General features: G+C 56.5%; 1 protein-coding gene across 2 annotated transcripts in view; it reads left to right on the top strand.

Moving 5' to 3' along the window:
• Window positions 1-10,171, top strand: part of C4H16orf74 (chromosome 4 C16orf74 homolog) — a 29,923-nt gene extending 19,752 nt beyond the window's left edge. For both annotated transcript variants that reach the window (XM_043898219.1, XM_043898218.1), the window contains 2 exons: window positions 7,280-7,420; window positions 9,644-10,171. In XM_043898219.1, coding sequence (XP_043754154.1) covers window positions 7,280-7,420; window positions 9,644-9,702 — 200 coding nt within the window. In that variant the 3' untranslated portion in view covers window positions 9,703-10,171. The remainder of the gene's footprint in view (window positions 1-7,279; window positions 7,421-9,643) is intronic.
• Window positions 10,172-12,691: the final 2,520 nt, after the last annotated feature.

Here is a 12,691-nt window from a genome sequence, read left to right as displayed (position 1 = left end):
TCCCCTATGACTTCTCTATGCCTCAGTGTGTCCATCTGGAAGATGGGCTTCATCAGGAGGACCGAATCATGAATCCCTGCAAAGTGCTCACACAGCCCCCAGCCTCCTGTGAACACCGTCATCACAGCTCAGCCGCCTGGGCCCCTCCCAACAATGCTCTGAATCAGAGGGGACGCTCCCTATTATTTTTTCCAGCCTCCTATGAAATCTCTGGGGTCCCAGTTTGCTGCCAGGGGCTAGAGCAAGAGGTGGAGGAAGAGGAAGACAGTGGAGGTGGGGAGAGGAGCAGAGAAACATCTGATGAGACTTGTTTTCTGCCATATCTCCAGGGCCTGGAACGATGCCCAGCACACAGTAGGTGCACAATAGCTCTGTGGACTGAGCTGGAGGGGGTTATCGCTGAGCTGCGGGGGAGAGACATATCCCCTCCCTCTGCGGGTGAGCCTGTCGGACTCACAGCGGGAAGCAGGACCTAGAGTCAGACTCGGTTTCTCCTCCTTCCAGAGCCTGGGGCCCTGCCAGCCCAATAGGAAAAAGGGTCTTGTTTGAGTGTTCCCCTAGAACTAAGACCATCTTGTCAGAGTCACTCCTCAAACAGCTGTGTGACTGCAGAGACAGACCAGGGCCTTGGCCTGCACTCAGGGTGAGGGGAGCTCAGCACTGGCTGAATCGGTGAATAAGTGCAAAGGTTAGAATCTCATGCTGTTAGTACCTCCTGCTTATTGAGTGTGCTCTGCAAAGCTGGCTCTGTGGTTTCCTCACCTTCCGCGTGCACCTTACCCTCAGACCGCTTGGCTCGAGGGAGGGGGCTTCGGTGTGGCTCTTCATCCTCTCAGCGCCCCCTGGAGGTGGGGACTGTGAAGTACCCCCGTTTCTGCAGGTAGAGCCTCCGCCAGGTGGGTTGAAGCCCAGCTGTACGTTCTGGCCTCCGACTGCACTGTGCGTCCAGCAGGGCCACTGTGAGACAGTACCTTGGGGAAGCGTGGATGTAGTCCCACGGATGTGGGCCCAGGCAGGGTCTGGGAGCGGTCTCTTAGGGTGCTGATCAAGCGCCATTTAAAAAAGAACCAGCAGAGGGCGCCCTTAAGCCACGATACCTGCGTTGGGGCCGCACCTGCCCTTGGATCCTGCCTGGTCGTTCTGTGGCCTCTGGGTGGCCTGGGCACCAGGAACAGTGCCATGTCCCCCGTGCCTGGGGCATCCTAAACAGAGGATAGGCCTGGCTCAGGACGTCTGAAGGATGAGAAGTGGTAGCTGATGGCAGAATGAGTGAGGTGGGTGCTCAGGTCTGGAGCCACCTGGCCTCTGCATGTCCTCAGACATGCCACCTCCCTTCTCCGAGCCTTGGTTTTCTCGCTGGAGAATGGCCATGGCCCTGGCATCCATGAGGTATGGTGTGAGGATTAATGTGGACTCGGCCCAGAGCCTAGCATGGGGAACGCTTAATCAAGGTTTCGGGGGAGGCAGCAGCAGCGTGCCCCTCCCACAATGTTTGTCCCAGGCCACTTCTCCTGTGCTGGGCAGCCAAATGCCCTATGCTCAGCCTTCTGTACCTACAAGATGGGTAGCATAGTTCCATTTTTCCAGCCCTGGATTCTAGACTTGGAGAGAAAAACTGTGTGTTCCCAGGCACCCTGGCTCCGGGGGGCCCTACCCAGCTGTCAGACTCACACAGGAGCTTTTTAAAGTTCTGGTGGTCCTCCTGACTTGGGTGAATTGTTAAACTACCCAGGTGGCTTAGGAAGCCAAGATGGAAAACCGCTGCCCAGGAGCGGGTCAGGGGCAAGGGCAGAACCAGGTTTCAGAGCTCACTCACAAAGCCCCTGCATTTCTCCTGTGGGAGGCAGGCAGCTGCCGCCAGGCCAGGGAGGTCTGACCTGGCTTGCTCCGTGTCCAGTTTGTCTCACGTCCTGGGAAAGCATGTGCCCCAGAGCAGGGCCGGGTCAAGGTGTGTGACAGCCACCAGCCAGGAAGGCTTCCTGCGCATGCTCCCTGTCACACCCCCAAGTCGAAATATCGGATGGCTCTGGGGCCCTGGGATTCCCTCTGCCTCTTCCCTCCGGGGGCCTGGCCCCCTGGAATCCCAGCCAGGCCCTTCCCCTCAGGAAATGGGCTCTTAATGACCCAAGACGGGCACGTAATTAACAAATAACCATTCTGGCTTTAGCACAAATGAGCTGCTTGTCTGGGGCAGGGCTGGCATTTGTGTTTAATCCCCAAAGTCGGCTTTATCTCCCCAGAGCTGCTCCCGAGAGCTCAGCCACTCATGCTCTGGGCGGCCCAGAGGGCTGAGAGGGGCTGGAGTCCTGGCCCCCTCCTTCCTTGCCCTCCTCTCCCACCGCCTCCTCCTTCCTCTCACTTTTCCCTCCCTCCTCCCTCCTCCTCTCTCTCTCCTACCACCCTCCTCCTCTCCTCCATCCTCTCTCCACTCTCATCCAGTTTGCCTTTCTTCTTCCTCCCTCCTCTCCTCACTCCTCCCCTTCCCTCCTCCTTTCCCCTCCTCCCCTCCCTCCTCCCCTCCCTCCTCCCTCCCCCTCCTCCCCTCCCTTCTCTCTGCCTCCAGCAACTCTCCAGGGCCCACCAAGAGTGACCCTATGCTTCCTGATTAAGAATGTGGGCTTTGTCACCATGCTCCCAGAACATGTTCAAATGCAGATGTGGGCCCTGGGAGGAGTGTGGCTTTCATCCATTAGCATTTTCTTTTAGAACTTTGGAATACTCACTGAGGAAGGGGCCTTGGAGACTGAGCAGGGAGGCTGCCTTCAGTTACAGACAGCAGTAATCAGAGCTGATTTTGTGGCCATGCTCCTTGAGACGCCCTTTGGGGATGATTCTGGAGGAAGCTAGCAGGGACCAGCACCCCCTTGGCCCCGGCTAACTGGGCAAGGGCTTCCGAGGAATTCATTCATTCTGTTCATTTTCTCACGCCTACCACCTGTCACTTCCCAGCAGCAGCCAGATTTGGGATTTGGGTTTGGGTTTTGGCATTAATGAGCCTCGGGCTTTTGAGGTTCTGTTGTTGCCTGTTAGGATGTCAGGCATGTCCCTGATCCAAACTTCCCAACTCCTGGATATTACAGAGCTGACAGAGGCAAACCACAGCCCTTGGACCAAAGCTGACTGCCCTTCGTGTTTTTCTAAATAAAAGTGTTTTGGCACACAGCCCCACCCACTCATTTACATATTGTCTGAGGCTGCACTTGTAAATGGTAAACCTGAGAAGTTGCAACAGAGACTTTGTCGCCCCCAAAGTAAAACATATTTACCGTCAGGTCCTTTTCAGATAGTTTTCCTGGCTCTGTTACAAGATCATAGTTACAAGGAGCAGCAGCTTTTGGAATCAGACTGACTCAGGTCTGGGTTCAGATCCTGCCCCTGCCACCCACTAGCTGTTCATCACTGTGCAAGCTCTTACCATCTGTGGTCCTCAGTCTCACATCCGAGCTCACCCCTCCCAGTGTGGCCTTGAGGACTGTAGGAGGAAGTGTCTGGCATGTGGCAGATGATCCCTAAATGCCAACTGCTGCAGTGATAACAGGAGGGCTTCCTCTAAGTGGCTTCTTCGTATCTGTTTTACATTCTGGGCTTCTGCATAAGATGGCAGGAAGAAACAGCTCTAAGGTTTTAAAGAAGGTTGGCAGCAGCCTTGGTGGGTGCTCCCGAGGGGTTCGTCGTCTGATGGAGGGGACGTGGCCCCTTTCTGCAAAACTAACCAGCCTGGTAGATTTGGGGGGCCCCACAGGGACTCCCCAGGAAGGAAACAGGATTGGAGTTTCAAGGATAGGCAACCTGTGCTGACTCCTGTATTAGTTATCTACTGCTGCATAACAAATGACCCCCAAACCTAGTGGCTTAAGGATTTATTATCTCACAGTTTCTGTGGGTCAGAGATTTGGGGACAGTTTAGCTGAGAGGTCGCGTCACAGAGGCTCTCAGAGGTTATGGTCAAGCTGTAGGCTGAGCCTTGGTCTCATCTGAAGGCTTGCCCGGGCTGGAGGACCCCAGCCCTAGGTGGCTTCCTCCTGTGCCGTTGGCCCCGCAGCTGGGCTCCCCCTCAGGCCTCTTGAGCATCCTCACACGTGGCAGCTGGCTCCCCCAGAGCGAGAGCAGGCAAGAGCGGTGTCCTGCATGACCTTGCCATGGAAATCACACACCATCCCTTCTGTCTTCGTTTCTGCGTTGGAATCCACCCTAGGGTCCATCCCTTACTGGAGAGGAGGGGAGTCAGACTCCACCTGTCAGGGACGTCATTGAGAACTGCCACGCTGACTGGACAGGGGTGATTAAGGGGCACAGTCCCGGTGGGGGTCAGGGAAGCCCACCCCACTGCTCAGCTCCTGCTGTTGGCTGGGGGCTTGGATACCTGAGCTAACGCAGTCAGGTCTGGGGCAGGGCATGGAGACAAAGATTTGAATACTGGGTTCAGCAGTGCCTGAAGTTGTTTTTGATTTAAAATTGAAAGCACCCTTATGTGCTCTGTCCCAGGCCGGCTGCTAGGTTCTAAGGAAGCACTAGTCAGCAAGTAGGGGCTGTCCTTCACACGCTCACGGTAGAGGCAGACGGGACTGATCGTTTCGAGATTGGCACCAAAGGACTGAAGGAGCGGGGGTCAGATACCTGAGACAGCTTCCCCATAGAAGAGCCTGTTATGCTGGGGTTTGAAGGATCAGTAGGAGCTCACCACCCTGCCAAAGCAACAGAGAGGACTTCAGGCAGGAGGAACAGCCTGTGTGAAGGCGCAAAAGGGCTGGGGAGCCCAGGGTGTTTGGGGAACCGTGAGCAGTTCAAGGAGTGTGGGCAGGTGGCAGGGAAAGTGAAAGTGAAAGTCACTCAGTCATGTCCAGCTCTTTGCAACGCCGTGGACTCTACAGCTATGACCAACCTAGACAGCATATTAAAAAACAGAGATATTGCTTTGCCAACAAAGGTCCATCTAGTCAAAGCTATGGTTTCTCCAGTAGTCATGTATGTATGTGAGAGTGGGACTATAAAGAAAGTTGAGCGCTGAAGAATTGATGCTTTTGAACTGTGGTGTTGGAGAAGACTCTTGGGAGTCCCTTGGACTGCAAGGAGATCCAACCAGTCCATCCTAAAGGAAATCAGTCCTGAAGATTCACTGGAAGGACTGATGCCGAAGCTAAAAACTCCAATACTTTGGCCCCTTGATGCGAAGAACTGACTCATTGGAAAAGACCTTGATGCTGGGAAAGAGTGAAGATGGGAGGAGAAGGGGACAATAGAGGGATGAGATGGTTGGATGGCATCACTGACTCGATGGACATGAGTTTGAGTAAGCTCCGGGAGTTGGTGATTGACAGGGAAGCCTGGTGTGCTGCAGTCCATGGGGTCAGAAAGAGTCAGACATGACTGAGCAACTGAAGTGAACTGGACTATACAGTCCATGGAATTCTCTAGGCCAGAATACTGGAGTGGGTAGCCATTCCCTTCTCCAGGGGATCTCCCCAATCCAGGAATCGAACCCAGGTCTCCCACATTGCAGGCGGAATCTTTATGAGCTGAGCTACCAGGGAAGTCCAGGTGGCAGGCTTCAGAACAAGCTTGGGGCAGACTGTGGAGGCTAACTTTAACTTACGATCCATCTTTCCCAGAAGGTATTTCATGACTCATGGTTTTGTGAGATGTTGACAGGTGTCCCTCCAAAAACAGAATCCAGGGTTATTTAAGTTCAGAAACCCCGGGGTAAAGCACAGTGACAGCAGCTTCCTTAGTGCAGGACTTCTCAGAGCCTTTACTGCTCCAACAGGCATGGGGTCTCCACGAGAAGGATAGAGTAGAGGGGATCCCAGACTCACTGGATCATGGGCCCTCCCTCCTGAGGGAGTCTGTGGAGGCAGTGTTCCAGGGAACACCCTTTGGGAAATGCTGTTTGTAGCTAGTTGCTGAGAGCTAGTGAGTGTTCAGGTGTGATCAGCTTTGCGGTTTCTGGCTGCTGTTTGGAGGGTGGGCTGATAAGGGATCAGCAGAAGGTGGAGAGGCTCGCTAGGAGCATGAGGAGGGGGAGGAAGATGTGAGGTGAGTGGATCCATGGACTCTTTTTGTTGTTCAGTCACTCAATCGTGTCCAACTCTTTGCAGCCATGGACTGCAGCACGCCAGGCTTCCCTATCCTTCACTGTCTCCCAGAGGTTGCTCAAACTCTTGCCTATTGAGTCGGTGATGCCATCGAACCATCTCATCCTCTGTCGCCCTCTTATCCTTTGCCTTCAATCTCTTCCAGCATCAGTCTTTTCCAATGAGTCGGCCCTATGCATCAGATGGCCAAAATATTGGAGCTTCAGCTTCAGCATCAATCCTTCCAATGAATATTCAGGGTTGATTTCCTTTAGAATTGACTGGTTTGATCTTCTTGCAGTCCAAGGGGTTCTCAAGAATCTTCTCCAGCACCACAAAAGCATCAATTCTTTGGCACTCAGCCTTCTTTATGGTCCAACTCTCACATCCATACAGGACTACTGGAGAAACCGTAGCTTTGGCTAGACAGACTTTGTTGGCAAAGTGATGTGTCTGTGGTTGGTTAAATTGGCCGGAGGGTTGGAGGGCGAGGAGATGGGGGTAAGGGGGACTGCTGCTGAGGCCCTGGTTATTGGCACAGGGTTGATGGCCTTGACTCAAGACAGGAAGAATGAGGTTGGGATCTGGCGAGAGCACTTTCATGTCAGCTGGACATGAAGACTGGGCGGGATTGCCTGAGTTTATGGGAGAAAGAAGACAAGGATTGCAACAATTTAGAAGAAAGAGATGCGTTGATAAATGTAACTTACCCAAAGGGACAAAAGGAAACAAAATCTGAATAGTCCCACCTCTTACAAAAGAACCCCAATTTGTAATCAAAAGTTTTTGCACAAAGACAGTTCCAGGCCCAGACAGTTACTCCAGTGAATTCAGCCCGACGCTTAAGGAAGAAACAGCACTGACTGTCTCAGAAGATAATCTGTGGGGGACGTAACTTCATGCGCGGCGCTGCCTCATGCAGGCAAGCCAAGCCTGTGACTTTCCTCCACTTGGAGTTGTGTCTTGAGTACCTACTGTGTGCTACACCCCCCAACGTTAACATGAGTGACCAAAGCAGAGAAAACTCATACCCTGGCCAAGTGGCGCCAGCTCGGACGGGTCCTGACGTGGGCACACAGAGCGGTCCCCTGGGTCCCGTGTCACGGGGACCCACGGCGACGGAGAAGGGCGGCGGGCAGTCCCCAGCGGCCACTGACCCGTGTCTCTCTGTCGTGTGTGTACGTGTGTGTCCCACGGCCTGCCCTCAGGCTTAAAAATGTGTGTCAGCAGCAGCGGCAGCCACGACGAGGCCCCCGTGCTGAGCGACAAGCACCTGGACGTCCCCAACATCATCATCACGCCGCCGACCCCCACGGGCGTGGCCCTGCCCAGGGACCCCCGGAGGGCAGGTGAGACCGCTGCTGTCAGGCTGGGGGGGCCTGGGGGGTGTCCTTCTGGGCTGGCGGGGTGGGTGGTCTGCTCCTGCGCTTTATTAAAAACTTACATTTGGGTCTGCACACTCTCCACCATGGGCCCGTGTCCCTGGCACCAGCCTCAGCAAGTTGTGGTGTTTGACATAATTAGTTCCACAGCCCCTGCCGGCAGCTGGGTGAGTCACGGATGGGGCCGCGTGGGCCTGCCAAGGTGGTAGACAGAGGTGCCTTCCCCTGCGGCTGAGAAACGGGCTCCGTCTTGCGGTTCAGTGGACAAGACAGGGTTGGAAACTTCCCCCTCCCACCCAGGCTGGGGCTGATCTCTGGGCCTTCCAGACACAGCTCACTGCAAGGAGCAGAGAGGGGATGGGGTGGTTCCCAGAGAGACGGTGAGAGGAAGGGGTGCGAACTACTGTCCCCCACCCCGCAATCCCCATTCCTCTGTGAGTACCACTGGAGCTGGTCGGGGGGAGGTCGTTTATTCATAAACAGGTTTATTGAGTCAGACCTGTTGCTTGGTGCAGAGGCTGCTGTTGTGAACAGTCATCATAAGTGATGATGGTGGTGGTTTTTCCTTGAGGCCTCATAGTAACTCTGAGTTAAGTCCAGTTTTCATCATCCCCATTCTACAGGTGGGTAAACTGAGGTTCCGAGAGGTTGACACACTCGCCGTACAGCTGATATGTCAGAGTTGGGGCTCAGACCCAGGCCGTGAGATCTGAGCTTGTGCTCTGCACACCCCGACTTGATGCCTTCTCAGGGGCTACCGTCTTGGGCCACAGCGAGCGCCTGGCTCGCCCGGGGGACACAGGCACAAAGGCTGAGGAGGGGCTCAAGAGAGAGTTGGGGGGGACTCAGGTAGACTTCTCCAGAAGTTCTCAGTCTGGGCGTCCGCTTGCCCACCAGGGGGACTGACCTGGAGAGCCCATCCGGCTGGGGCCAGACCGCGCGCTGGCAGTAAGACTGGGTCAGGCGCAGTAATGATGGCCACCTTCTCAGGTGCCCGGCACTGGGCTAAATGCTTTTCACAAATCTTAACTGAATTCTCCAGCCCTCTGGGCTGTGAATACCTCCCTTATCTCTAATTTATAGTTGGGAAAACTGAGGCCCAGAGAGGGACAGCGACTGCCCCAGGGGCACACAGCAAAGTGAGAGAAGAGCTAGATTTCTGCCTCTGTGTCTAACCAGAGAGCTTGCCGTGGGTGACCGAGGCCCAGGCCCTGCCATGACACCCACTTCCCTCTCGGATCCTCAGTGGCCTCATCTGTAAGATGGGATCATGACCGCCTTCCCTGCCTCCCAGGGCTGGTGTGAGCACAGGGGAAACTCACGGTTCCTCCTCAAGGTCTGTGGGGTGCAGGCCCGGAGCCCTGAGTGCCCACAGGGTCCCAGTGCAGAGGGACTGCACAGGGGGCCCCTCGGGTCCTGTCTGATGGCAGAGGTGAGGCCTGACCTCTGCCTTTCCCCATTTAGAGAGGGAGCTGGAGGAGGGAGGGCGGAGCCCTTGGAGTCACAAAACCCTGATGTGGGAACGAGGCCTCAGCCCCCCGTGTCACAGAGCGTGGTCGTGCCTCGGAGGCCCTGAGAGTTGGTGACGAGGAAGGTCAGGGGCCCGAGCCCACAGCCTGCACGGTGCCCGTGTGGCCGTTCTCCTCACCAGTGACGTTTAGGGCAGGGGGACAGCCTGGCAGGCCTGGGCGGCACTTCCAGCGGGGCTGCGGGCTCCCGGCGCTGCCAGATACCCCACAGCAAGGGATGGGCGAGAACCCCGCCCTGCCCTGACCACCCTGCTAACGGGGGCGCACATCCCCTCTCGGGGCCTCAGTTTCCCACCTGGAACTAGAGGGTGGGTATGTTGATTCACCAAGCCTTGGGCATGCAGGCATCTCCAGGCCGGTGCTCAGAAGTGGCTGAGCCATGGGGTGTGTGTGTAGGGGGTGCAATCCCAGGGGCCTCAGCCTGACATCTGGGGGAGCTTGGGGCTTTTGGTGGCCAGAGGAGAGGGGGAGAGCCTGTGAGACCTGCGTCACTGGAGTTCTCTCTCCGAATCGGCTGACGCCACCGGCCTGCGTGCACAGAGCTTAGGGGGATATGATGAAGCAATGTGCCCTGAGGCGCCGGCCCTGGATCTCCTGGGGAAAGGGGCCTGGTGTGTGTGGGGGGCCCATCTGGATGTGGACTCCACCTTCTGTCTCCTAGTCTGGCTGGACGAATCAGGGTCGTGCCCGGAGGATGGAGACATTGACCCTGAGGCCTGAGGCAGCGGCACAGGTCAGGGGTTTGCCTGCCCCAGCTCCTGCTCTGGCCATCCCCCTCTCTGCGTGTCTGGAGCCCTGGGACGCTCTGCTGAGGACACTGGCTGGGAGGACGCAGCGGTTCCAGCACTGGACCAGAGGCGTGGGGAGAGGAGCGAGCCGTCAGCCCCGCCAGGTTCCAGAGCAACACCTCCGAGGCCCCGTGGGGTGGACCGGACCTCCGACGCCTCAACGTTCTCGCCGACCCCCGGCCTGGTGACGGGTGCCGTCCAGGAGAGGCTCCCTTCTGGCCAGACCGGACTCCCAGTGCGCAGGGCCATGCAGACAGGCGCCCTGGAGGTGCACACACAAAGGACTTCTTGCCCAGGACTGGCTTCGTTTTTTAAAAGTTGTCTTAAAGGCATCAAAACTGTCCAGAAAGTGACTTGTAAGTTCTTTTTTGCATTGTAAATAAAGATCCCGTGTAACGAGCTGTGGACTCTGCTCCTTGGGCGGGCACAGGAGATGGAGCACACTCAGTACGGAGGTGGGTTTAAGAGAATCGCTTATCACCGAGGGGCTGGTCTGGCTGGTGACGGGCTTTCGGGTGGTCTTGGCCCCTCGACTGGCCCTCCTCATTCTGTGGCCAGTAGCGCCCAGAATGCGTTCTCACTGCAGACGCTCACACACACACACACACAAGCCGGGCCCTGCAGGAGCGTCCTCAGCTTCCATGCATGGAGCAAGCAAGCCACACAGACAGACCCCACATGGCTGAGCTGGGCAGTCATATGGCAAGGAAGGGACAGACACGTCGATAAATGGAGGGAGCGATGGGCTGGGAATAACCGTCTAGTCTCCTGGTGTAGACGCTGTGGTTACCCCCAGTATACAGATGGGGGTCGTGAGAAACTAGAGCCCAAGGTCATCAGAGAGTGAGAACTTGAACCCAGACCCTGCATTCTTACCATCCCCACGGAGCTGCCACTCAGCAGTATTTCTTGTTGATTGTCCCTTTCTCCCTGGATGCTCAGCGCCCTTTATATCCCCCTGGAGGTGATGTGGACACTTTGCCCCAGTCCTTTCCCTCTGGGACCCAGGGGACGCTGGGTCTCAGGGCTGGGTGCTCGCCCTGAGAGCTGGCTCAGTCTGCAGGCCAGAGGAGCCCACCCCCCATCTCCTGGGTACTGCTCGGAGGCCTCCAGCCCACTCGGTAACCTGCCGTGGCTAATGGGCACTTCACCCCAGGCTTTTCGTGCCCATGGCAACAGCAAGAGGACTGCGAGCTGGAAAGCAGGTGGAGGGCTGGCCAGAGGCTTCGCAGCCCTGGGGAGCCGGTTTGGCTTTCTCGCACGGCCAAGGTGAGTCCCCTTGGTCTCCTGCAGAGAAGCCTTGTGGTCCAAGGCACTCACACCAGTCCTGGGCTCTGGGCCTCTTGAATCTGAAGGGCTCGTTCCTGGTAGAGCCAGCATAGAGCATGCACCCCAGCTGAGTGAGGGAGACCCTTCTTGGTGACACTTGTCCCCCAGGCCACAAGAAACCCCGTGCAATGCTCACTGCTCCTAAGGCTCTGCCTTCAAGCTAGCTCTGTCTGCTCATGAGGAAGGGGCGAGGTTGGGGGGTATGATAGCAGGGGGCGGGGCACCCCACTGCAGCCCCCCAGTATTCCTTCTTAGGAGTGTGAGAAAGAATAGGGGGAGTGGATGCCAGCGAGGGTGTCGGCCAGACCCTGTGCTGTGCTGTGTGACCTTAGAAAGCTGTTCAACCCCTCTGAATCTTGTCTTCACCTGTGAAGTGAGGAGAGCAGGACCTCCCACGTGGCGAGCCCATGTGCATTAGGGAAAATGATCTCCGTACAATGCCCACATGGTACCTGGCATGGAGCAGACAGTCAATAAATGGGGGTCATGATCACGCAGGGCACCCACCTCCCTGGGCCTCTGTTTGCTCATCTGGGGAATGGGTACAATGCCGAGGGGACCTGAGGAGTCTGGAGGGGTGAGTGTGGGGCGGGCAGTAGGAGCGGGCCACCTGGAACCACATCCCTGGGCGTGACGGAGCCCCGTGTGTGTGCGAGGGTGGAGTTCCACTCCAGCGCCCAAGGGCTTCCTCTGCTGCAGGAGCCGCTGGGCTGAGGGCTCTCTCAAGGCTGTCTGGCGGTACCCCTCACCCACTACGGATGGGAGTTAGCGGATACATTCCCCACCTCCTTTGCTCCTCCCCCTGGTGCTGGTGAGGGGACTCTGAGATGACCTGGTGCTTTATGAAGGTGCTGTCAGCAGGGAGCCGGCTCAAAGGCAGATGCCCTTTGTTAGGGGAGGTCTGGGCTGGGCCTGCTGTTGTGCGTCTCTAACTAGCTCCTGGGGGCAGTGCTGGTACTGTGAGGAGCCAGGCTTCCCTGGGAGCCCCAGGTTGGTGGGGAGCAGGGTGGGGTGGGGGTGGTCTGCGCCCCAAGCGGCCAGCAGTAGAAATCTGCTCCTTAACCTGAACTGGCCCTGGAGATCTCCCGCCTTCCTGGAGCAACCCAGGAGGGCCTTGTGAATAAACTGCTTCCACCTGAAGCCTTCCTCAGGGCCTGCCGCCCAGCCTGCCGCGTCCATCCCCATGCTCCCTTTGTCAGATGGGTGACCTGGAGTGAGTGACTTTGCTTCTCTGAGCCTCAGCTTTGGACTTCCCTGGCGGTCCAGTGGATACAACTCCACCTTCCAATGCATGGGAGAGAGTTCGATCCCTGTTTGGGGAACTAGGTCCCACATGCTGTGTGGGGCACAGCCAAAAGTTAAAAAAAAATAATTAACTGATCTACTCTGAGCCTCAGCTTCCTCCATCTTCAAAAGAAGGTAGTAAGCAGGTTGTTGGGAAGATGAAACAGATGACCATATATACGGAACCTAGAATATTAGTGATTATGCTGATGTTTGCAAAGCTGTGTTTGAGGCGATCCACCAGGCGAAGTCTGTGGTCGCAACCTTGTGGGGGGGTTGTTGGGTTCTCCGTGGACTCGACCCTTCAT

The sequence above is a fragment of the Cervus elaphus genome, chromosome 4 (genome assembly GCF_910594005.1).
Source record: "Cervus elaphus chromosome 4, mCerEla1.1, whole genome shotgun sequence".
Taxonomy (NCBI): Eukaryota; Metazoa; Chordata; class Mammalia; order Artiodactyla; family Cervidae; genus Cervus; species Cervus elaphus.
This window is presented reverse-complemented; position numbering and strand designations above follow the sequence as displayed.